The following is a 27,141-nucleotide window of genomic DNA, read 5'->3' on the forward strand; positions in this document are numbered from 1 at the left end:
TCTCTGCCTTCAGAAACAATGGCACTTGCAACCCCCAAACCCTAAGTTTCCTTCATTTTCACTAGCTCTTACATTCCAGCCATTGACTAGAACAATGCACATAACCATCACTCCTAGACCCTGACCGCTTCAACTTCTATGTCGATACCCTCCCAGACTTCGTATACACCAAACAAACTGTGATCGGCTACTCCCACAACTACAACTACCACCCGAGATATTGATGTTCCATAGCCCCGAGACCAAGAGAGAGTCTGGCAATTGACGACAACTATGTCTTATGTCAAGCTCAGGCCGTTACTTAACAAGATTGCCCCATGCTCCCTCGCCCAACACTCACCGTTACCTCAACAACTCTCACTGGGCAATGGTGGCAATGACAATTGATGGATTGATTCCCATCTAGTTGGTCAATTACTTGACGAGGCCACCAACTCCTTTGTTGACAGAGTTCGACCTTCGACATTTTCCAGGTGGGGGGTGGCGGTTGACCACTCGATGATAAGGAGGTTGGGCAATGGTCTCGACAGGCTCCCTCTCAATGGTGGGGCACTCAACGGTCTCCACTTCTATCGTTTTCCCAATGTCATTTTCACTGGATCAACATCATTCCCACCATGATTGACGATGGATCTTTTTCACCACTTTCGTTGGACCTTCAAGCTCGTGACTTTTTTTTCTTTTGCCTCTCATGCAAAAAATGGAAAACATAACAAATGAATAGTGTTTGCACACAAATTAACCACATACAAGTTCAAAAACACATAGGATTCATAGATTCAAAAATAAGCTTGCTTACATATTATGGCCTCTCAAGGCCTAACCTCCCTCTCAACTTGATCTTACATTGCTCTTGCCGCTTCACACACTCGCAGGCTGCATGTAAATAATAATAATGACAAAAAAACTCTATCAATTACATAAATCAAGGAAATTGTATCCTCATGCCATGATACGCCTTCTAGAGGCTTTATAAAATTAGTTATGATTTACATAATTTGAGGGAATCATGTCCTCTTGCCACAATGCGCCTATATCAAATATGATTTGGGGGGGCTTTATACTCATGCATCATAAATGGTTAAGTCTACTAGAGGGATATTACTAAACTAACTAACCCTACTAGAGACCAAGGCCCTACAAGAAGGGGTCCTCAAAGGAGCAATCTTCATCAACAATATTAACTATAGCTTGATAAGCATACTTAGTACTTCTTGTGAGGGTTCCAAGACGGGTAAACTAAGAAATGCACCAAATAATTACCAAACAAACAAAGGAAGGAGAGGTCTTACCCCAAAACATCTTCCCTCCAATGGTGGAAAAATTGCTCTAAGGGATCAATGTAGTTAGCTTGTAGAAGACTTGAGCATTTCACCATCAATATTTATGCACATAATAAGAACCAAGATAGAGAAGCTTCAAGAATTAACACCAACATCCACAAAAAAGGAAACATTTACACAATCATATGCTCCAAAAGGATTTTTCAATTAAGATCCAAGGAGTCGAAGCTCCAAAAAGCCAATAGTGAATACAAATGAAAATGTGATGCTCTTTGTATAGAGTCTAGCTCAACTTCTTTTCCAATAGAATAACAATATCTCATGTGAGATCCTTAGATTTAGCCTAGGGGAGATTAAAAATTCATTCCTCTAACTAACTAGTCAATAAAACACTAAATAATGAGGTGGTCAAGGCACCTGTACAATAGTCCAACTAGGAAAGAGCCAGGAAAGAGGACTTCTCCATTAAAGCTAGAAGATGAGTCAATGGTGCAACATCTAGCCTCCAAAGGCCTCCAAGTAGGTAGATTGTCAACAAACTCATCAAAATGTGCATTGAAAGACTCCTAGGTCTCCTTCAAAGTGGACATGTAGCTTTCCAAGGTGAAAAGGTTCAACAAACCATGAGTAGAAACCCTCAAGAGTGGGTGACTCCCCAAAATCAGCTCCAAAAGGTCACGTGTGAGGTTCCCAAGGTGTAATCATACTCCTCCAATCATGTCAACCACCTCCTCAAGTCATGGGAGACCCTAGTAAGTCAACACATGCCAAGTAGAAGCCCTAGTGAATACTCCAAGGTGGACATTCTATTAAATTTTGTGATACATGCCTTCAAATGTGCAAACAAGTTGAGTGTTCCAAGATCTAGGATGTGGCATGGCAAGAGAGTTCATAGTGCATGAAAAACAACCTCAAATGGTTGTGATTATTGCCTCAAAAGTGATGAACTACCTCAAGAATTGTGAAGGTGCCTTGGGAGCTGTAAACTATGAAGATGCCAAAGATCAAGATGAAACTAATGCAATCTCTAAAATGTGTTGAAATGAGTAACTAGGTTTGGTCTTCATAATGTCTAATGCAATCATGATTTTATGTATTTGATGTAAAAAGAAAAAATAATTTTATTATTATTGTTTCATAGCATGGGTTTCATGCTCAAGATTATTTTATTTATAGGTCAAGCACCCATTGAGTGCTTCTAGGTTTTGTCATTGAGTCAAGAAGTCAAAGAAGTCATTGCCATATGTAAAGACCCTATTTGGACATCTTGTAACAAGTCAAAAGAATTTATTTGAGTCAATATTGTGTCAAAAGACCCTCCAAGATCAAGTCGGCGTTCAAGAGATCAAGTCGACCTCATGGATATACCCCTGGGAAGCCTATATATAAGGGGCATTCGATCTCATTTGAAGTATACATCCAAGATATATGAAGAAGCAAGAGAAGAAGTTTGATCCTAAAGAAGTCCTAAGGCAAGCAAACATCAAGAAGGAAGCTAGAGTCAAAGTTCTCGAGTCTCTCTCTCTCATGTGCAACGAAATTCTGAAGCTGCTAGGTCAAAGTTGCAGAAATTATTGCTGGGAATCAAAGTTGTTGGAGAAGTTGTTGGGCTCAAAATTGTTGGAAAAGTTGTTGGGGTCGAAGTTGCTGGAGAAATTGTTGGGGTCAAAGTTGTTAAAGAAGTTGTTGGGGTCGAAGTTGCTGAAGAAGTTGTTGGGGTCGAAATTGTTGGAGAAATTGTTGGGGTCGAAGTTGCTGGAGAAGTTGTTGGGGTCGAAGTTGCTAGAGAAATCGTTGGGGTCGAAGTTGTTGGGGAAATTGCTGGGGTCAAAGTTGATGGAAAAATCGCTAGGGTCAAAGTTGCTGGAGAAATTGCTAGGGTCGAAGTTGATGGAGAAATTGCTAGGGTCGAAGCTGATGGAGAAATTGCAAGGGTCGAAATTGCTGGAGAAATTGTTGGAAGGTCAAAGCTCATCAAGAAGGAAGGCTGACTTGGTCTTCGAGGGGTCTTTGTCAAGGGTCATAGGTCTTGGAATTCGTCATCTAAAAATTCTATAAGAAGAGAAGAATTCTCGTGGGTTTTCCTCTCAAGAGGAGAGGTTTTGGCCCTAGCTAGCAACTTACATTTTGTGTCCCTCTTTGATCTTTATTGTTTGGTAGTTGTTTGATCATAAAAAACACAATAATAATCAAGTGAAAGACGAAGCTAATAACAAGTACATCAAATTAAGTAAAAGAACATCACAAATAGTAATCAAACTATAAGAAAAATCACCTTATCTAATTGTCTTAGATTTCTCAACAAAATACTAAGGTGATCTAGCAAAAAGAATATAAATCCTCAAGTACTACATATTATCAATGAATATGTCAATATGTCATAAAATTCTCTAAATCATCATCGTCCATGAAACTGAGTGCCCCAACTATCCAAGGCTCTTAGTGACGCATAGTGAAAAAATTCACCAGTACTACCCCTATGTAAAATGAGGGGTAAGCGGCCGGAGTTGAAGAGTAGGATTTCTTGGATGGACTTGCAATACATTCCCCCCAGCTAACCCATCATTATCTATCTCTCTCTTCGATCAAAAAACCCAATATCCTCGAGTAACCAGCCCTAACTCCCGGCTCTCTCATCTCGGTTCTTCAGAGTTCATTAAGTCACCTGCAAAGGCCCACTATAAATTTCATGGGAGAAGTAGCAACAGGTTTTGATGATTTTCACCTAGTGTTGTTTTGTGGTTAGACGCTGCTTAAAAAATTTCTCATGTTTTTAAGAGATTTTTTGGTTTTAGTAGGAGGTTTTCTTTCTTTTCTTCTGTTTCCTGATCTCCATTCTAATGACAGCCGAAACTGTGTGATCTTTCAACTTGCGTTTGATCACTGGGAAGCTGGTTTAAAAGTAGAGGTTTGCCACTAGCTCCTCTTTATTGTAAATGCTTTATCTTTTCTATTTTAACAGAATAAAATATTTTAAGTGACAAAGGTAAAACAAATAAATAAAATTCCATGTGGGTCATGACAAGCCTATCAGTAGGGGTGCTGCCATGACAAATTTCAAGAGGCATAGAGCATGTGGGTGTGAATTGAATTAAGTTTAAGAATAAATAAATAATGCAAACCATTGGATATCAAGGAAAAAATGCCATGTGTTTCTGAAACTATAGTTATCCTAATCCTCATCTCTGCAGGCCCTGGTGAATGAGAAAATACATGACAACCTGTAGAGCTTCAATCCCTTCCAGGGTGGGTTTAAAGCAACTCGCCTTGATTTTGAGGCCATGGCTCTAGAATGAACTTCAAATCAGCTGTGATGTCAAAATCTTCACTGTCATGCTTGAGATCAACTATACAAGGAGAAACCTCTGTGAAACTCCAGAACAGTTAACTGCGCAAATTGAGCAAACCTATAAGAAAAGTTGACAAGGCCAAAAATTCTTCTGTTTCACAAACCTCACACATTTATAACAATGAAATACCTTTTTAAACTTTTTTGTATTGATAATTGGCTATAGTTCAGTCGTCCCTCGTATATACAGCAACTTGAATTAGGTTTTCACAAAACTCTAAGAAAACACATTGGACATGAACACAAACACAGTAAAGACATTCTGATATCCTCAAAACTATTGCAGGCAGTTGGGTATTTCTGATGGAGGGATTCGGTACTAGAAAAGTCCAGCTGAAATGGGTATTTAACATATGAATAGGTTTTCAATAATTATTTACAAAATGCCCAAAGGAAGCAACCTGCTCCCTAAATAAAACTCAAACTGAAAATAAAAAATCTTAAAGACACTTGAAACCCCAAATGATGTTTTATTAATGGTGCCTTTCTAAGTCCGTGAAAGCAGGTAACTAATATAGGCTTCACCAGGGTTCACATTCTACAAAGTGATATGCTAGTGCTTGTGTTCATAATGCTTGTGAATGTGCACCAGAGCTCACAGTAGTAGTTGGAGCTGGGTGCAAATTCTTGCAACATTGACGGAATAGATAACCTCACTTGCAGTTGCTTCTTTGAAAACAACCAAATTCAATAATGGTAAAGTAGTGGTAATGGTTCCCTGTAATACTAAATCTCTGTGCATTAAAGATGTCAGTACATAAAAAACCCACTGCTCTAAGTACATAATTCAAACCTCTATCTCTAACCATGGGCACAAGTTTCTCTTTCTCCAATAACATTGATCTTTTTCATTAGGTGGGCAAACAAAAGCCATCCGTCTCTGAAAACTATCTTCTCGGAATTAAACCTTTATATTGGCTTGTGAGAAGATGGATTGTGACAAAATGGTTTTCTGAGACAGATTAGTAGTTGAATTTCCGCAGGTTTGATGAAAAGAGTCGACTGTAGTGGAATGAGAAGCTTAATGTGACTGGTTGGAGATTGAATGTTTAGAAATACAGGTCTTTGGCTTAAAGGGTTTCACTCATTAACACCGTACAGGTATTCACTGTAACTTTAACATCTGCCTTGAACTACCAAATGTATTTATGTAATGGAGAGGCTTAAGATGAAAGATGACAAAGAAATAAATTAGTGCTAAAAATACTTCATTAGAACTGATTGAAAGATAACAAGATTTTACAACGCTATCCGTCCCAAGGGAATCATTGCCGTACTCATTTCCACTTGGGTGTATAAGATAATAATAAGGAAGTCTATTACTAAGTGGACAAATTCAATGTGGCAGGTTACTCCAATTTTTTTCATAGAGATATGCTATTCCACTTTGATTCATTCTTTTTATTTCACTCTTTTTTCAAAACTCCAGGTTTTGAGTCATCTTAAAATGAGTCAAAACCCTTGCGGCCCTAGCTGATAAATGATGTCAGGTATAAGTCAGATAGCCTGGTATAATCTAAGAATAAATACCAGTATAAATCCCTGGGAGGTGTGGAACTTACTCCACTGATAAAGCCCTCAGTGAATTTTCTTCCACCGTTATTTCCAATTCCCTTGAACTCCAGCCAAGACGGCATTGAACAAAAATGCAGAAGAGTACACCAAAGTTCCAGAGTCATCAACCCACTTTGGAGAAAATTCCCCCCCTCTGGCATAAGAGTACTTCAGAGTTCGATCAGCACCTACCCTGCTCTTCGTGGCACGGTTGGGAACATAATCCGGCGAATATTGACCGAGCAAATAACTGCCAAGTCCCCACTTAACCCAAACCAGAGCTTGTAGAGCACTATATATCGATCTCCCAAAGCCTTTCTTTGTACCCAAAGCCCCTGCCACTGCGCTGCATGATGCAATGTACACTATCTCCAAAATTATCACTGCCCAAAGCATATGCCTCTTTCTTCCACTAATTTTCTTGGAAAACAATTGCAAACAATCCATGCCTAAACCAATACAGATGGCTGCCATTATCACAACTACTCTGGCTTTAGATGGTGGCATGGATTGTATTTCATACCATTTGTCAGCCCCTCCATCAAATACAATAAGCACAACCCAATAAATAGAGCATATCAAATTGACACAACCCATTATGAAAGATAAAGTTTTGAGAGTTAAAAGGGTGCCACCTCTAAATCCCAGCACTTGGCAAACGCTGGTGTTATGGGCATTATACTTTACCAGAGCGCCAGTTAGAAAGGCATTGGCAGAAAATCCATTTCCTTTGCTGTCCACAACATAACTTCTTATTGCCCTTCTGGCTACCAGAGCGCTAGAGAAGCCATCCACTTTGAACCAGCCTATTAGTACAACGTTGATTAATGCTTCTGTCAATCTTGGCACTACTAATGAGGCAGTTCTGTAGAACACCTCTTCAGTTCTATTTTCTTTGCCCTCTGCCAAGTAGTTTTCCAGAGCATCTGAAGCCATAACTATGGCTCCTCTGTCCTCCTGATCTTTAGTCTTAAAAGACCTCATCAGCAGCTTTGTCCAGTCATCATTAGGTACATCATTTACTGGAAAGCAAATGCAAATCGGCTTTTCTAAGATGGATCTAGTGAATTCAAAACCAAGTACTTCACAGACTGCAGGAGGGAGTTCCACCTCGGGATCACCCTCTGTCAACCTGCTCCGTTGTCTCAACCCCCACCGAGTCTGTTGCAACAGGCCCTGATTGCACCCATGGCAACCATTTACCCTGCAAAGCTGACATGGCAGTAAGCACAGGGCATCAGACAACTTTTCTAACGTTACAGGCATCTGACGAAGAAGCTCCGTTGTGATACTTTCCACTGTCCATAACACAATGCAGTTGCAGTTGCATTCACACAACTCTACAGTGACTGATGCAGATTCTAATACAGATTGAACTAATGCATCTTTTAAAGGAAGGCATTTCAGAAGGATGGAGTTCACATCATGGGCATTCTTGATATACTTCATGAATTGCCTCATGGAAGAATTGGGCAGCTGGCTTGTCAGCATTATAACATCAGCAAGTTCTTCATCCGCCCCGCACGTGCTCAATCCAAAGCCATTTATGCCACTGAGTTCATGTATGTCAGTGAGTTCGGCCGGACCTGTTACGGTGACCATAACATCCCCAGCACCCATTTCCAAATAAAACCTCCCTCTCAACAAACTTATAATAAAAAGAGCTATGTTGCCTAAGCAAGTAACCCCCACAGCAGGAAAATTAACCCATCCTGTTACCGTTTCACTTAATTCCAGTTGTGCTAAAGCAATAGCAGATAAGCATATCAAACAAACAAATAACTTTGTAATTAACAACTGGATCTGCAGCCCCATGCACCTGCTTCCCTGCAAATCTGTAAATACACCCATTTCAAAATACAAGGGCGAGTTTTCTGTGATACCTTTAATTAGAAGAGCATCTAAATCCTTAATTAGCTCACTCGGTATTATGATCCCAAATTTCGAAAGCAAATTTGCAGAGAAACTTCCAAGTTGAGGGACGAACCTTTGAACTCGATTAACAAAAACTCTTTTATTCTCCACTCAGTTCGTAGTGTGCTGGCTTCCAAACTAAAATTTATGATTGGCTTAGCAATAAAGTTCCGGTACTGCCAATGTTTCACATTGCATTTCATGTTTACTGTGGTATTTCTCGTTCATATAAACATCCAATGGTAAAATTTATGTTTGGTGAGTTTGACGACCCTACCCTAGGACCATCTTTCTGCACCGCCGGTGCCTTATTGTTACTAAGCATCTCCTCTTTGGTTTGTCATTTTCACTGAATCATGCTACTTTTGGTTTATGGATATTGTGTGATTTTTAGAGACAAAGAGTTTAGTTAGCCACCTGTCGTGATTTTTATCATGATTTTTTATTATTTATATGTTTTAATTTGTAAGTTTGTAATTAAAATATTATCATGTGTAAAGTTGATTTGTATGGATTATTATAAGTTAGATTAGTAAAGATATTGAGTAAGGTCCACACATGATTTGAATTTATTTATTTTTCCTTTTCATATTTTTTTTGGTATGGACATGGGTGGTAAAGGCACTTGTAGGGGCAAATGCTTTATTCTTTTTTGCTTGAGAATGGTTGAGTATAGTTGTCTTTCTTGGATGAATGTTTTCTCATGATGTTGTTGAAGGATTTGATGTGGTTGATTGTAGTATCTATTTTTTAATTTCGACGTTTCATAAATGTAATTAAAAGATAATAATGCTAGAGTGTAAGTATGGATATCATGTCAAAATAATTTGATGTAAATATCTTATCAAATTTAATTGTGAATTGTTAAAGTTGAAGAAGACCGATCTATACAGAATCCAATGTCTGAAATGATAGCTTATTTGAAGAATCTTGTAAAGGGGATTGAGAAGTTTCCTATCTTTCTTGAAATCAGTGTTTCTGACCCTTGATGTTTAAGTGGAACTACTTAACTTCCAAGCAATTATGAGAGAAGAGGGGGAGGAGGGATGTGTACCATGTGGCAAGTCCTCGTTGACTTTATAGCCCAAGGAGGGACCCCGAATCTCTCATACACGAGGCAACACGCGTGAGGAAGAGGCCAGACGATGGTAGCCATTAGAGACAAGAGAAGTGTGTGGAACCAATTGGAGGTCAAGCATTAGGAGAATATGAGTGATAAAGCATTGGGAGTATGAGTGATCATGGACGTGAATCCTTGTGAACCCATCGTGTGCCACAGAGTGATAGTGACTTGTGAACCCATCATGTGCCACAGAGTGATAACGACTTGTGAACTCACTGTGAGCAACGAACTTGTAAGCTTAGTTTAGAATCTAGACTGCAAATTCCATGCTTGGGTTGTGTTAACCGAGGAAACCAATGAGGAGGCCCTCAGATTGAGTTGGGTAGATTAAGAGGAACTCAACTCTTTGGTTATTTTCATGCACATGAAACAATGAAGAGAAGGAGAATCATCGAGGGACCATAGGAAGTGGTCAATGAATTTCCTTATGTGTTGTGCAGGCCTTTAGTGGCCATATTTTGTTGTGTTACTAGCCCAAATTTAGTGCTCGAGAGATAGCATCCTTGTTTCCTACAAGTGAAGGAGAATGACCTTCATACACTAGACCCTGAATTAACCATTTGTTGAAATTCCCTGAGTGAAGCATCCTTTAGACATTGGATATTACTTGGGGGTGTCCAGTTGCATGAAACGTGTAGGGTATTTGTGCCTATAGTTGGGTGGAGAATGGTTGTCCCTTCTTCAGTTTCAAGCAATTTTAAGTGGGATAGAAAGGTGTATTCCTTCCTTGTAAATGAATTGTAAATATTGTTCAATGCTCCTATTATATATACATTTACATATTACTTGTACATTCAATTCCATATATTCCCCCCTTGGTTCATACCATATACATTTAACCTAATATAGGTCCCCCCTTGGGGTCATAAAATAGTGCCCTCCTTTGAAAAGCTTTGTCCTCAAAGCTTCGTTGTTAAGGGAGTTACATGTGATGAAAACAAATAATAGGGTTTCTTTATATTCCTACATTCTTCTTGCCAATGATGATAATCCATCCATCCAAACTCATTTTTTTGTGGTCTTAATCCTTGATGGTTTGTTGTTGCAGTGGTTTCTTTCCTTTGATTCCATGTCGTGTTGTTGTGACTTCTCCAATTTGTAATAGTTGTTGGTCTTTGATAACATCCTATTGAATAGTGATTTGGTGATGCCCTATTCCATGAACATTAAAGAGTAATCCATCTTCTTCCTTGATAATGTTGATATGGATATTCTTGTCATTCTTGATAATGTTGATCTTGATCTTTTGACTTCCTTGAAATAATTCTTAGTAATGAGGATGTTGATATGGTTTATGTAACAAATAGAATTCATACTGTGGAATATTCAGAATATCTGGAATATGAGAATGTCCATCATTGGAAAAGTAATATATTTATATAAGAATGTTTGAATGTAAAAGTGATATGATATGTTGGTTACAAATGAAGGTCATGTGCTTATATACTAGGTAATGTGTCCCTTCACAAATAGTCATGTCCTTTAGGATATGTCTCTTCAATATACTAATTATTTATTAATTATTCCTCATATATTATATTCATAATAGTTTCAAATTTGATGGCTTCCCTTCACTCTAAATAAAAAGGTTTTTTGTCTGTGTTCTTTCCTAAGATAATGTTATCCTCTATCCTCTTTGGTTGGTCTATGATTTCTTTAGCCTTGGAGATAATGCCATCATATTGGCATTCACATCCTCTGATGGAGTTCAACTTCTTTAAGTATCTTATGGAGACCTTGAATTTTGTCTTCTTTCTCTTTTTGAGCTACAATGTGACCTCATATGTCAAATTCTAATGTCATTCTTCAATTGTATAATGCATTTCTAATTTTACCACATCCATGTCTAGGGCTTATTACATCTTTTTATAGATTTCCTCTTCAAGTATTTTGGTAGTCTCCTCATCCATGATCCTTGTCTCTTCTTGAATTTGATCATGCTTCTTTTCTTCCTTCAATCTCTTACATCATCTAGTAGTTTTCTATTATGGTTTCATAATATATATATTTCTTCCTCTTTCATTTACAATTTTTCCTTGAGTCATCCTTTTTCCAAATTCCCCTTGCTAAAATTTCCCCCTTTTAATTGTTCAATCTCCTTAATGAGTGTCTTATCAAGGTTTTGTATCTTAGATAGTTCGCCGCCTTTCTTCTTGATATCTTCATTAGCTTCTTTTAATTCATCTTGAATATTATACAATTCCTCCAATTTTGTATCTTGTATCCATGTAACAACCCCTAGTTGATTTTCTATGTAATAAAATAAAACCAAGGTCATGGGACACGTATTCCACATTGAATGGTGGGAAAACATTCTAGTGGGCATCACATATGGTTTATAATTGGCTATGGAAAATGACAAAGACATTGGCAAAGGCAAAGAGACAATAATTGGCAGTTAATTATGAAAATAAAGGAAAATAGGAGAAAAGAAAGGTGAAGAGACACAAATGTTCATGCAAGAGAAATTAGAGGAAAAATGAAGAAAATAAAGCCCTCAATGATAAAAAGGCTTCAGAGAAACAATTGCTATCCTTTTGACAGTTTTTGGTTGAGCTCTTGTTCATTCTCTCTCCCGTACACTCTAGAAAACTTAGAGCATTCTTGGAGCATGCTTGGAGAACTTTAGTATTCACCTGGATTTGGAGAAAGGAAGCAATGAGCAAGAAAAGGGGAGCAAGGAAGCACAAGGAAACAGTTGGATCAACAACTACAACTAGATTTTTTTGTAGGTTATAGGTTGCATGTATGATCTCCTTGTTGGTTTTTAGATGCATGATATGTGCATGTGATTCCTTGTTTATGTGCTACCATTAGCATGGAGATCGCCTAGATTGATAGTGGTTTCAGCCTTGCCTTGCCATTTCTTGGATAGCCATTTTGTAGTGGTTTCCCCATGTGGATTTTCTGATTGGTTCTCAGGTTCCTATCATTGCGGGTTGAAACAAATGATTTGGAGCCCTGAAACAACTTTGTTTGAGTTACTAGTTCTTAGAGTCTATAGGTTGGGACAAATGATCTAAAGCCTTGTGGGTTGAGTTACTAGTACCTAGAGCTATGGGTTGAAACAAATTCTCTAGAGCCCTGAGTTAGTTGTGGGTTGAGTTACTAGTTCCTAGAGCCCTGGAAAGCTTGGGTAGAGACCGATCTCACTGTTGTTAGTGATTTCTAGATTAGTTAGGTGAAATCACTATGGTGGAGGGTTGATGTGGTTTGGCCTTTGGAAGCCTTGGTTGGTTTTGTTTGGTTTAAACCATTATGATCCCACATTCATGCTTGGAATATGGCAGGAGGGTGATTGGCTAGAAGAGAGATTTGGTTCAACCCAATCTATGGTTGGGTGGTACGTGGAAGTCCCTGACTTGGTTGGCATTTCCATATGTTAATATGAGATCTTTTTCCTATGGTGTCTATGAGCATTTGTGTTAATTATGATGGTAATTTTATGACTGATTTTCCATGGTTCCATTCTCATTATACGTTGGTTATATGTTGGTTATATGATGTATTCTAACTATGGCTCTAGTCTATGATTTGATAAGTTAATGAATGGTTGATGAATTCATGGGCTAACAAATGTTGTTGCAGCTATCTTGAGAGGGCATTAGGCCTTCTTGGTGATTATTAGAGGAAAATGATCAATTTATGAACATATATGCATTCATGACCTGTAGCTTTCATGTTTATCATATGTTTGATGAAATGTTTGTTATGGTTAAACATATTTAGGTCAAGTTCTTGCTTGAGTTTTTATTGGTTGGATTTTTCATCACCTTTGATTACATTCTAGAAAGTTATAGGCAGTTTTGGGTAGTGGTATGGAGGCTAGCCTTAAAAGGTGACCCAAATCTCGGAACCGTTGGCACTGAACTAGGAAATTTCAGTCATAATTGCGTGGAGGCAAGCCTATGCATGTGGTTGGGACCTCATAACCGCACTAATATTGTGTTATGCATGTGGTTGGGGAGTTTCTATGGTGAAAAGAGATCCAACTTAGGGATTGGTCACCTGGGGTGCCTTGTGTTGGAAAATTAGAAAGGCAGTAAAGATTGTCTTGATCTTGATAATTACTTTTGATGTTTCTTATTATTACGATTCTTTATATCTTCTTTTTGTAGTTCATTAAGAAATTTCCAAAAGAAACAATACATATTTCAATGGACAAAAGATGTAGGCACATGCTAGGGTAAAACCCCCCTCGAGGGGAAAACCCAGTCAAAGTAATTCTTCCTTTCAATAGTATTCTTTGAGGCTCTTCACCCTAGACCAAGACCATGCCTTCCCTCCACACCAAGTCAGCCTCCAGAAGATTTACCTCTTCCCAATAACTTCGACTATGCAGCAACATGCAACAACTAACATCTTCCAGCAGCAGTCCAACTTGGAAGACTTCGTTCTCCCAATCCAGAACACGAAATAGAGAGAGACCACCACCAAAATTTCGATTTTCCTTTACTCCTTAGGCTCCCCCAAACTCGCATTCACTTCGGCTTCCCAACAACAAAATTTCCCAACTTCCTACTTCACACTTCTTCCTAGCAAACTTATTTTCACACTTCTGCCGAGTAGAGAGAGAATGAGATGTGATGCTCCAAATTATTTCGAATTCCTTCCTTTTATAGGCTTCTTTTAGTCCAAATTGATCTTCTCTTAGGCCGACATGGTGTGGAGGTTACATAATTCATATTTGATGGGGACTTTGACCTAAAACATGGTGACCCAAGCATGAAACTCGTGCTTTAATAAGTCACAACAATAATAATAAAAATTATTTTCTTTATTATTTTGACAAGTACATTATTGAAGACCGAACATAGTTACATTTTCCAACACTCCCTCTTAACTAGGGAGATATTCATAATCTACATATACAATGGAAGATCTTAAACTATATGAAACATGAAGAACTTTGGGAACCGCAATGCCATGGACTAGATTCCTGACTAGGGCAATCTATCCAACCAGTCAATCAATGTAGACAACGCAATGCCATGGACTAGATTCCTGACAAGGGAAATCTATCCAACTAGTCACTCAATAGTTTAGGCACCACAATGCCATGGACTATATTTCTGACCAGGGAAGTCTATCCAGGTGGGACTAATATGGACTCAATCTTTCAGCCCCTCTAGGTACCATCAATCTTACTTGCTAACCATCAACCCAAAAATCCAGGTGTGTATCCAAAACAGAGCTCAATGATCAACACCACATTTCCAACTTCTAGACATCAACACAATGTGTCGTCCAGATGTCCTTCGAGGCAATACTTCACTCACAAAGCCTCAACACCCCTTGATCCAACAGATCAAGAATGACCAACATCTCCCAATCAAACTGGTTGGTAACCAGCATGCTTTCCTTCGAGAGATTCACCTATACAAACATAACCCCAATCAATAATATACTTTCACATGTATACAATCAAACACAAACCTTCGGGGTCTTCCAGGCAACAGATGTTGCTTCTCAACTTTCCATAGTAGGACTATCAACTGAATCTTTGACAGAAGATTCCTCAATCATACATTTTATTCCTACTTCATATGCAACAACATATTCTTCAATCAGATCTTGCTTTCCTTCTTTCAGCAACAGTTCAAAATGCATTCTCCAATTTCCTTTTCATGTTCATGGTCTTCACTCAAACTTACGATTGTTAGTCTTCCTCTAGTGCATGACACATGAAGCAGAGAACCATATTTGACACTCCCTATTAACCAAGAAGCACCTCTTTATCCGGACTCCCTCTTAATCTTAGGGAGATATCTTCTATTCATGCTTCCTCCTAGAGATCAGCTTCTTCTTTTTCGACATATGAGAATCTTTAGTGGCTTCCAACCATTTCATCAGAGTTATTATCATCCTCATCATGCTTGTCACATCGAGCATCTTCATCAGTTGAAGATTGTGTACCAGCACAACTTGCTTGTCACATCGAGCATCTTCACCAAGTTGAATATTTTGTACCTGCACAACTTGCTTGTTACATCGAGCATCTTCACCAAGTTGAAGATTGTGTACCTGCACAGCTTAGATAGCAAGTACAACCAAAACTAAAGAAGCATGATGTTAGCCATATCAAAATCACGGAAGCATTTCATCATTATACATATCAAATACCCAAATTTAATTATAGACAAAAGACATATACTCTTCAACATCTTGTTAGGGACTTTATACACACTAGACTTCTTCATAATATCATTCATTCCATCTAGGGTTTCAATGTGTCTTCTAAGGGTATTACATACCTTACTACAACATATAGAAAACCCTAGAAACAATTCAATACAAATATAGATCTTCGAAGCATCTAAGAACCTTTCAAAACACATATGTTAGACTTCACTAGAGATTCATATGAATCCTATATTTCATACAAACAAATCAATCAAAGTCAATCATAGCTTAGTCATCAAATTTACCAGCCTCCACTAGGGTTAGTTCCAAGTCCCTAGATTTTCAATCAACCATCAATCAGTCATTAGTACGACCAACTACTACTAAGGTTAGTTGAAAACCCTAGATTTCCGAGCAATCATCATACTTAACCAAAAATTCAAATTTCAACAATTTCTTCACAAATCTAAAATTATATAGTCAACATTCATCAGAGATTTCTACTTCGACTAAGGTTCAACTCCAAAACCCTAGAATTCCATTTTCACAAAATCAACAACCTCACATAGATCTTGAATCATCATATTTCAGAGATTTTACTTTGACTAAGGTTTAATTCCAAAACCTTAGGAATCCACAATCTCAACAATCATTAAATGCATAGATCTCAAATTGTTATATTTCACACTAGACAATGTCACTACTAGGATTTAACTGTAAAACCCTAGATTTTCATATTCAACAATCACTTAATAGATTTCAGATTGTTATATCACACATACTAAACAACTTTTAACTTCACTAGGGTTTATCTATAACACCCTAGATTTCCAAACATCAACATCCTAGAATCTCAGACAAGGAATCTCATTGAATCCTATCCGGGATCTTAGATCTTATAATTTCATCCTAATAAGTTAGGATTTCCCAATCATACCAATCCCAAACATGACATCATCAATAAACTTCAACTAGCATTTCACAATATCCCTAATCATCTTACAGATTTTAGACATTCACACTAACATACCCTTCAGTTAAGGTTTTCCAAGACCTATCTAGGGTTCTACAAGAACAAATAAGAGTGGGGTGGGTAGATTTATCAAGAGATGAATCACCTAAACAAGAATCACTAAGATTCAATACAACTAGTCATAACAAGGTTAGTAATAGATCATCAAATGAATAATCCTTTCAATCAATGTATTCAAAGCATACCTTTGTTTCTTGACTAACCTTGTCTTGAGAGATCCTCCTTCTTTCAGATGTTTTCCCTAATCAAGACAATAGAGGGAGAATGGTGATTAGTATTTAACATAATCAAAACTAAATGAATGCATGAACCCAAAACTAAAAAGACATGAGATACTTATCTTTTTCCTGAACAATCTCATTAATGGCCAAGAGATCATCTCTGAGTCTAGCTATCTTCACAAATAAGGTTTCCATAGTATCTTCTTTAGTCATCTTCGTAGACCTCAGCTCATTCTTCAAACTTTCTACTTGACCAATGTTCTTAATAGTGAACAACTTTGACAAGGCTTCATACATCTCCTGAGCATGATCGATGTTAGAACAAATGGGACAAGATTGTCTTTTATCCCTTATACCATCAGAATCATAGCCACCAATTCTAAATCCCTGAATTTTGCATTGTCGGCACCAATGGCTTCTTTTGTAGGGTTCTTTACATTTCCTTTAACCAAGTCCAATACCTTGTTCTTCTCGAGGATTAGGTCAATCCTCTTCTTCTAAGATCTAAAGTTAGATGCTCCTTCAATCTTGTTGTCTCCCTTGAGAGAGTTAGACATATTCCTTGAATATGATAGTCTCCTTCCCTGAGATAGTGTCTATGAATGGATCTGCCTTTTTCCTCTTTCTTCACCAAAGCTCTGATACCACGTTGGAAAATCAGAAAGTTAGTAAAGGTTTTCTTTATATTGATAATTACTTGTGATGTTTCTTATTATTATGATTCTTTATATCTTCTTTATTTAGTTTATCAAGTAATTAGCAAAAGCAACAACACAAAAAACAATGGACACAAGATGTAGGCACATGCCAGGGAAAAACCCCCCTCTAGGGGAAAACCCAGTCAAAGTAATTCTTCGTTTCAATAGTATTCTTTGAGACTCTTCACCCTAAACCAAGACAAGTCCTTCCCTCCACACCAAATCACCCTCTAGAAGATTGACCTCTTCCGAGCAACTTTGACTATGTAGCAACATGCAGGAGCTAACTTCTTCTGACAACAGTCCAACTTGGAATACTTCATTCTCCCAATCCATAACACAAAATAGAGAGATACCACCACAAAAATTTTGATTTTCCTTGACTCCTTAGACTCCTCCAAACTCACATTCACTTCAGCTTCCCGACAATAGACTTTCCCAGCTTCCTACTTCGCACTTCTGCCCAACAAACATATTTTCGCACTTCTTCCCAGTAGAGAGAGAATGAGAAGTGATGCTCCAAATGAATTCGAAGTCCTTCCTTTTATAGGCTTCTTGTAGGGTTGAATGGGTCCTTAGGTCGACTTGATCTTCTCTTATGCCGACATAGTGTGGAGGTTACATAATTCATATTTGACTCAATACTTAACCTTTTTACATGACTCAAAAGCCCAAGAAGGGTCTCTTTAAATGTACAATAATTCTATAGACTCATAATAAATCCTAGAAGTCCTCAATGGGAACATTGAACTAAAGCATGGTGACCGAAGCATGGAATCCATACTTTAATAAGTCACAACAATAATAATAAAAAATATTTTCTTTATTCTTTTGACAAGTACATTACATAGTGACTCAAGTACATTATTGAAGACCAAACATAATTACTTTTTCCAACACCTTGCAGATTCTTGAGTGGTATGTAGTCCATGAGGGATGTTTGTAAAGTTGTCAGTGTGTTGGCCCCACTTCCATAATTGGAACTTGGAGGTCGGGTCATAGTGACACTCGTCTCATGTTTACCTTGGTGAGCTTGTAAAAGTGGGTAAATGTGGGAGGAGGTGGTTACCGGGTTGGTATCAGAGGTTCCAGGTTCAGAAAATTGGACTGGATGGGCTAAATGCTTGTTGTTATGCATGCATGTCAGTTTTATTTGTTTCCATTATGCATGTGTTGTAGTAGCGATGGTTATCATGTATATAGTTAGTGTTACAATTTTGTGTGATCATGCATGATGTTGAGATGTTGAGATGTTGATTGATATATATATATATAGACTGACTTGTGGAGATGTGAACCTCCCCTGAGATACATTGAGGTATGATTTTGATTGTGTCTATATTTGGTTTATCTAACATGGTATGTTTATAGGAGATAGAAGATCAATGATGAAGAGAAGAATGGTGGACTACAGTTCACATGACTCCCCTTACAGGCCCAATGAGAATTCAATGGAATGGGACAGGTCAGTTGAGCAGCAAGGAGAAGAGTATTCTCCTGACATAGTAGATACACTTAGAAGTTGTAAGGCATAAATCGGAAGTTGTAAGGAAAATAGTAGTAGGTTGATTGAAGCATAGGAAAGGCTTTCCATAGCTTAGGAAAAGCATTCAGAAGTTAATGTAGTGATTCTTCAGAGTCTTTCAAATTTGCAGAAACTCGGATAGTTGAGGATCAGTCATGGAGATAGGTAAGAGGAAAATACTAATGGGGCATATGGTAGCAGGTCTCAATCATGATACAAGTTGGATAGAGAGGACACAGTCAGAGGTGGTAGATATTTAGATACACCTGATAGGAGGGGTAGTGCCTATGGGTTCCATTATAATTCTGGTTCTGAGAGACCCCAATGCCATCACCACCATCATCATTATAGGAGTGAGAAGCAATATTTTCCAGAAGAGTTCAAGAAACCCAAGCCTCCTACATTTGATGGAGAGATGAAAAGATCAAAGGATGTAGAATCCTAGTTGCTTGGGTTGAATAATTTATTTATTTATTTATTTTATTTTTATTTTATTTATTTATTTATTTATTTATTTTTTATTTATTTATTATAATTATTATTTATTTATTTATTTATTTATTTTTATTTTTTTTCAGATTGCATGACTATTCAAAGAATATGAAAGCCAATATTGTTGAAAAATGCAGTAAGGAATACTCAATTTGATTTTCCTTGATTAAATTGAAAAAAATTGAATTTCCACATCAGTAGACAACTTAGATGATGTTAATTTGTGTGACATGGCTTGTGTCCCCTAGTTTACTCAGTGAATTCGAGTTGGAGGAGTTAGAGTTTAGTTTTGCATGTGTGATTTCTAATTTGTCGAAATCAAGATTAGTTACCTCAGGTTGTTTTTAGTTAAACTAGTTCCAACTTTTGGAGGAACTAGTGGATGGTTAATTAAGCAGTGGGACTTCAGTAAAACTCAATGATCATCCAGTTCACTGATCAATCAACCCAAAATAGGTGTTGCATGCATAGAATTCGAGTTCACCGGGCTTGGTGGATATTCCAAGGCAGTGTAACATCAGTTGTAGACTAGTCTTGAGTGTACAGGTGTTGCATGCAGTCAAAGGATTAACCCAAAGGAATTTGGCAATAAATTTGAGGAATTTCATAAATAATAGGGGCCTGATTCCTCAAGGTACAATGCAAGGAAATAGGAGCTTAAGCAGAGGCAAAATTTGACTAAGTCTGGGTCAGAGGCCTTCTGTGAGTAGAGAGATAGGTTATGCACTTGTAGGTTGTACTCAGTTGAGCAAAGAAATTATAATACATCTTTATTCTTATGATTTAATGCAAGCATGCATTAGGGTTTTTAGCAGTTTTCTTTCCCCGGGAAAAATAATTATGCATGTGTGTGATTTCTTATTGCATGTCTAAAATATTTTTTCTATATTGTGAATTACTTTCTACAAAGTAGTAGAGTAGGTTTGTGTTTTGTGATCTTGATTGAAATTTCATGAGAAACTACAAATCTACATTGTAATTTCTACATGGAATCAGAGCAAGATTCACATTAGAGTAGAAATTTCGAAGTTGATTCTAAAGAGGTTTGAATTTGGAGTTTGGTGCAGCAGGATCTCTTCAGAGCTAAGATGGCCTTTAATGGACTAAGGCTATAGTATGCCTTGGAAGGCACCTCTAATTTTATTGCATGGAAGGATCGCATGGAAGCAGTATTGGATGAAAACATTTTTCTATTATACATCAAGACAAATGTTGCAAAACCACTAGAATCGAATGTCCATAACCATGATCAATGGAAGAAACATGTAGCCAAGGTGAGGAGAATAATATTGGAGGGAGTACGGGACCATATTGTCACCAATATCCATGGGAAAGAAACTCCTTATGCAATGTGGCAAGCACTGACAGATTTGTTTCAGAATAATAGTGACCACAGGAAGGTCGCGCTCAAGGATAAACTTTGAAATATCAAGATGCAGAAGAATGGCACTATTTTGTAGTACCTGAGCAGGTTCACACAAGTTCGTGATGAGCTTGCAAGAGTTGGTGTTACTGTTTCAGATGATGATTTGGTAAGCCTAGCCCTTTTGGGCCTTCCCAAGAGCTAGCATAGCTATCAAGATTCGTTGAATGTGAGGGAGAAACTACCGAATTAGGAGAGCTTATGGTATGATTTGGTACAGGAGGAAATAAGGCAGAATACCAGAGATGGGATTTCATCCAAGGGCGAGGATGAAGAAAACTTTGCATTGGATGGAAAGGAAAAGAAGGGAAAAGGGAAGAAATCCCAATCCAAACCAGAATCCAGTCAAGGGAGCAAGAAGAAATATTTATCCAAAATTAAATGCTTCCATTCTCATGAATTTGGGCACTATGCCACGAAGTGTCCACACAAGAAGGCAAGAAAGAAGACCTTAGGAGGAGTGCAAGTGAAGCCTTGGCTTCATAGTTCAAGCTTGACTTTACCCTCATTGCATGCATGGGAAACACAGTGATGGGGAGTGTGTGGTACTTTGACTCAGGTACATTGTTCCACATGATAGGGTGTAGAGACTTTTTCAGTCACTTGGAGGAGAAATATTTGCATATGCATGTCAAGATGGCAGATGATAGAAGTTATAGTGTGACCGAGATTGGTACAATCACCTTTCAGAGGGAGTCGAGCTCCCCCCTTAGGCTAAAGGATGTCATGTTCGCTCCGGGCCTAAAGAAAAATACCGTCTTTGTTGTAGTTTTGGAAAAATGTGTGTATGATGTGATCTTCAGCAAACGAAAAGCATTCCTGAGACACATAGCCATGATACAGATGAAGTATATCATGGTTCATGTGAAGAACCTATATAAGCTAGATGTGGAGGTTTGTGTTGCATTAAGCACTAAGGTGAAGAAGGTGAAGATTCACTATGTTGGTGAAATTTGGCATAGAATACTTGGCCATTTGCATCATGGAACCCTGAATACTATGAAACAAATAACCACAGGCCTCCTTAAAGGAGCACTTGAGCAGCATGATGTATGCAAAGGATGTACTTTTGGGAAGTACACAAAATCCACTTTTCATGATCGGACAACAAAGCACATGCAATCCTTAAAAGGACCCATTCTAATGTCTGTGGACCTTTCTCGAAAGCCTCCACTGGTAGGCACAAATATTTTGTCATTTTTACTACTGACTTCTTACGAAAGTTATGGATCTTCTTCATGCGGAAGAAAGATGAGACATTCTCCAAGTTCGTAGAATTCAAGGCACTAGTTGAGAAAGAAACCAATAAGAAGGTGAAGGCTGTTAGGAGTGATAATGGAGGTGAGTACGTGTCGAATGAATTTAAAAGTTTATGTGCAAAATAAGGCATTCAATGATAGTTGAAAATACCCCACAACCCACAACAAAATGGGGTGCCTAAGAGAAAGAACCATAGCATTGTGGGAGAAGTAAAGGCGATGTTGCATGTCCAAGGCCTACCTCTGCACTTCTGGGCGAGGCATGCAACACAACAGTGTATTTACAGAACCAGAGTCCTCATCAAATTATGGGCATGATTACATCAGAGGAGGATTTCTCAGGGAGAAAGTCGAATGTGTCACACTTCAGGATTTTTTGAGCCTCCATTTACTGCCATGTCTCCAAATAATCAAGAAATAAGCTAGAGACGACAACAAAATTGGCAGTATTTGTGGGTTATACAGAAACTCCCGACAACTACCGTGTGTGCTTTCCATCCCTTAGAATGACATTTGTGCCAAGAGGTGTAAAACTTGATTAGGAGAAAGTGTTGTGGTGCTCTCTTGAGAGGGAGCTTCAGATCCCACTGGAAGAGGATCTTTTAGTTCCAAAGGAGGAACCTCAAGAGGTTGTGGAGCAACCACAAATTGAGGAGTAGAGAGTGAAAACAACTACTCGAGCAGAACCATCCAGAGAATGAAGGAAAAGGACCAAGGAAGGTGAGAGACTTATGCATGATGTGAGGGAGAATGTGGGTGCTCCTTTAAATTAGCATAGGTAAAGAAGGTCACCATATCGGTACACTGGCTACAAGGCTCTAATCACTGAGCTTGTAGAGACCGAGCCATCCTCTTTCGAGGAAGTAGTAGAGAAACATGTATGGGTTAATGCAATGATGGAGGAATACAAATCCATTGTAAAGAAAAATGTTTGGGAAGTGGTCCTAAGACCAGCAGATAAATCAGTTGTGGGTTCGAGATGGATCTTCAAGGTAAAGCAAGCAGCAGACGAAAGCATGGAAAAGTATAAGGCCAAATTTATGAAAAAGGGGTACTCTCAAGTTGAAGGATTTTACTATGAGGAGACCTTTTCTCCAGTAGCAAGGTACTCATCCATTAGATCAATTCTTGCTCTGGCTGTGCAGATGGGATGGAAGATCCACTAGATGGATGTAAAAATAACATTCCCCAATGGAGTTATTGAGGAGGAGGTGTACATTGAGCAACTAGAAGACTTCAAGACTTTTAATCAAGATTCTCATGTGTGTAGACCAAGCGAGCATTGTATGGTCTCAAGCAAGCACCCCATGCATGGTACACTGAGATCGATATCTATCTCACTAGTTTGGGATTCACCAAAAGTGAAGCAGATGCAAACCTCTATCATATTTTGGTAGAAGGTAAATTGTTGATTATTGTCTTATAGATTGATGACTTGATTTTAACTGGTGATGAACATTTGATTGTATCTTACAAGGAGGACCTTTCAAGAGAATTTGAAATGAAGGATATGATTCTCATGCACCACTTCCTCAAATTGGAAGTATGGCAAGGCGATGGGGAGTTATTTGTCTCTCAAGGAAAGTACGCAAATGAGATACTACAGAGGTTTCGCATGGAGATTTGAAAATCCATGGAGACACCTCTAGCGACCAACTATAGGAAGGAGGATGCCACTTCAGGTGAGGAAGTGGATGCTACCATTTATTGACAGCTAGTGTGTTCATTGATGTACCTTGTGAACACACGAACAAATATGTGCTATGCAGTAAACCGGTTGAACCAAGCTATGGTTACGCCAACCAAATTACTTTGGAGGAAAACTAAGCATGTTTTATGGCACCTCAGAGGCACTACCCACTTTGGACTTTGGTACAGATGGACAGAGGTACTGAAGTTGTGTGGCTTCACAGATGTTCATTTGGTAGGGAGTCCATCAAACCAAAAGAGTAAATGAGGTGGATTTTTCAGTGTTGGGTCCACAACTATTTCCTGGTACAATAGGAATCAAATATATGTGGCGCTCAACTTGACAGAAACAAAATACATGGTTGCAAGTCAAGCAACATGTAAGATGACCTCGATGAGAAAGATACTTGTTGGATATTTTGGTCAGATGATGGATCCAACTATGATCTACTTTGATAATAAAAGTTGCATCAACCTCTTTGAGAATCATGTTTTTCATGATTGATCTAATCATATAGATAGACGGTATCACCATTTACAGGATTGTGTGCAGAGGTAGATAATGTTGTTGCAATACATTCCGACATAGGAACAAATCACTGACATTTTGACAAATTCCTTGTCAAGAGGGAAGTTTGAGTTCCACAGGTGTAGGATATGGGTGGTTCATAATCCATTTCTTGTCAATGAGGGGGAGTGTTGAAAAATGTAGCAAGAAATTCTCAATTTGATTTTGCCTTGATTAAATTGAGAAAATTCGAATTTCCACATAAACAGACAACTTGGATGATGTTAAATTGTGTGACATGGCTTGTGTCACCCAGTTTACTCAATAAATTCAAGTTGGAGGAGTTAGAGTTTAGTTTTGCATGTGTGATTGCTAATTTGTAGCAATCAAGGTTAGTTATCTCAAGTTGTTTTCAATTAAACTAGTTCCAACTTCTGGAGGAACTAGTGGAATTTCAGTTAAGCAATGGGACTTCAGTCAAACTTAGTGATCATCTAGTTAAACGATCAATCAACCCAAAATAGCTAGTGCATGCATATAATTCGAGTTCCCCATGCTTGGTGGAGATTCAAAGGTAGTGTAGCATCAGTTGTAGACTAGTCTTGAGTGTACAGGTGTTGCATGCAGTCGGAGGATCAACCTAAAGGAATTCCACAATCAATTTGAGGAATTTCCTAAATAATAGGGGCCTAATTCCTCAAGGTGCAACACAAGGAAATAGGAGCTCAAGCAAAGGAAAATTTTGACTAAGTATGGGTTAGAGGCCTTCAATGAGCAAAGAGATAGGTTAAGCTCAGTTGAGAAAAGAAATCGTAATACATCTTTATTCTTCTAATTTAATGCAAGTAAGCATTGGGTTTTTAGCAATTTTCTTTCCCTGTGAAAAATAATTGTGCATGTGTGTGATTTCTTATTGCATGTCTAAATTTTTTGTTCTAAATTGTGAATTACTTTCTGCATAGCAGGAGAGTAGGTTTGTGTCTTATGATCTTGATTGAAATTTCATGAGTAGCTACAAATCTACATCATAATTTCTAGAAAGATAACTACCTTCAACAATAAAGGGAAAGCAGACATCTGGTGGGAAGATGTGAAGAATGTCAGAGGCATTATAGAAGAGTAGCTGGTTTGGAATGAGTTTGAGAGACTCTTCAAGAAGAAATACATATTCAAAAGATATTATGATGATAGCACTAAGAAGTTCTATGAGCTAAAGATGGATTTTATGACCGATGATGAGCACACTAGTATATTCTTGGAGTTGTTGAGGTATGTGGCTTATCTTAAGGAGGCGAAAGAAAAGATTCAAAGGTTCATCAACAGGATACCAGTAGCGTTCAAAGATCGAATTAAGTTTCATGAGCCTCAATCATTGGAGGAAGCCATTAGGAAGTTGAAGCATTTTTATGAAAAATCAAAGCACAAGTCTAAGTCTAAGAAAGATTGGAAAGGGAATGAGAAGACTAAAGGAAAGTGGGCTAAGAATCGAGGAATACTTCAGGATGCAGGTGACAAGGAGAATTTAATGTCATATAAGAAGTTCAATGTAGTTTATAGAGGACACGGGTCTCAGCTTAAGGAGAAGGACAAAAGCGATGGTGGGTAGCCTTTGAGGTGTTGGACTTGTGGTGGAGAGAATCACAAGAGATATTGTCCTCAGCACCAGGGTGATAGACCTCAAATTTACAGTGTTCAGGAAGCATAGACAATTGGATATGTTGGTCAAAGTATTCCTCGGATTTACGCAGTAGTGGATAACAGATAGGCACATCATTAGGCATCCATTATTGAGATAAAAGGTAAGCTTTATGATCAAGTTGTTTCCATTTTTATTGTAATCCTAGATCTGACTATATTTATATCAGTCCTAACCTGGTGGATAAGTGTTGCTTGAATAAAGAAGTGCATACAAAATCTTGGTTGGTGCAATTGGCTATAGGGACCAAGAAAAGAGTTCATCACTGGGCGAGATCTTGTGCATTTGAGTTGAATGGTATGCCTACATCAGCACATCTAAATGCGTGTCCTTTGGGTTCATACAATGTGCTTTTTGGCATGGACTAGCTATTCATTCTTAGGACCAAAGCGAATTGCTATGGCAAGGCTATTGAGTGTCTCGATGATGTTTGGGAAAGAAGAATATTGCAGGGAAAGAATAAGCCTACATCAGTGAGAGCAATTACAGTTATGCAAGTAAAGTGCAACCGCAAGAAAGGATGTTTGTTATTTGCAGTGAACATTTCTAGTGATAAAGGGAAGGATGTTGAGGATGGGGAAGTATTGAAGAGGTATCCTGTCTTATAGTAGTTTCAGGATGTGTTTCCTACAGAGATTTCAGAGTTACTACCTCATAGGGAAGTGGATTTCTATATTAAATTGATGCCATGAGCAACACCAACATCTAAGGCATGTTACAAGATGAGCACTCTGGAATTGGTGGAATTAAAGTTGTAGCTTAAGGAAATGCTTGATAAGGGATACATAAGGCCAAATTTATTTCGTTGGGCTGTACCAATGTTGTTTGTAAGGAAGAAGGATGGTACTCTCAAATTGTGCATTGATTACAGGCAATTGAACAAGGTGATGATCAAGAATAGGTACCCATTTCCATGGATTGATGACTTGTTTGATCAGCTGAAGGAAGCAGTAGTGTTCTCAAAGATTGATCAAAGATCATGATATCATCAGGTGTGCATTAAAGAAGATGACATCTACAAGATTGCATCCTATACCAAGTATGGTCATTATGAGTTTGTGGTGGTTCCTTTTGGTCTTACTAATGCTCCAACTACTTTCATGTGTTTGATGGACAATGTTTTGCACCCTTTCTTGGACAAGCTTGTGACAGTGTTTATTGATGACATATTGATATATTCTAAGAATGAGGAAGATCATGCAAAACACCTGGAAGAAGTGTTGAGATTGTTGAGAGAGAATCAATTGTATG

At 38.1% G+C, this 27,141-nt stretch overlaps 1 protein-coding gene across 1 annotated transcript; it reads right to left on the bottom strand.

The window, feature by feature from the left end:
* Positions 1 to 5,883: 5,883 nt before the first annotated feature.
* LOC149243442 (uncharacterized) lies at positions 5,884 to 8,223 on the bottom strand. Its single transcript, XM_089367811.1, has one exon. The coding sequence runs from the start codon at positions 8,035 to 8,037 to the stop codon at positions 6,232 to 6,234; it is 1,806 nt and encodes a 601-aa protein (XP_089223937.1). The 5' UTR covers positions 8,038 to 8,223; the 3' UTR covers positions 5,884 to 6,231.
* Positions 8,224 to 27,141: the final 18,918 nt, after the last annotated feature.

Source organism: Pinus tabuliformis, chromosome 8, assembly GCF_031772625.1.
Source record: "Pinus tabuliformis cultivar Carrire ecotype Pingquan chromosome 8, CPIR1, whole genome shotgun sequence".
In the NCBI taxonomy this organism is placed as follows: domain Eukaryota; kingdom Viridiplantae; phylum Streptophyta; class Pinopsida; order Pinales; family Pinaceae; genus Pinus; species Pinus tabuliformis.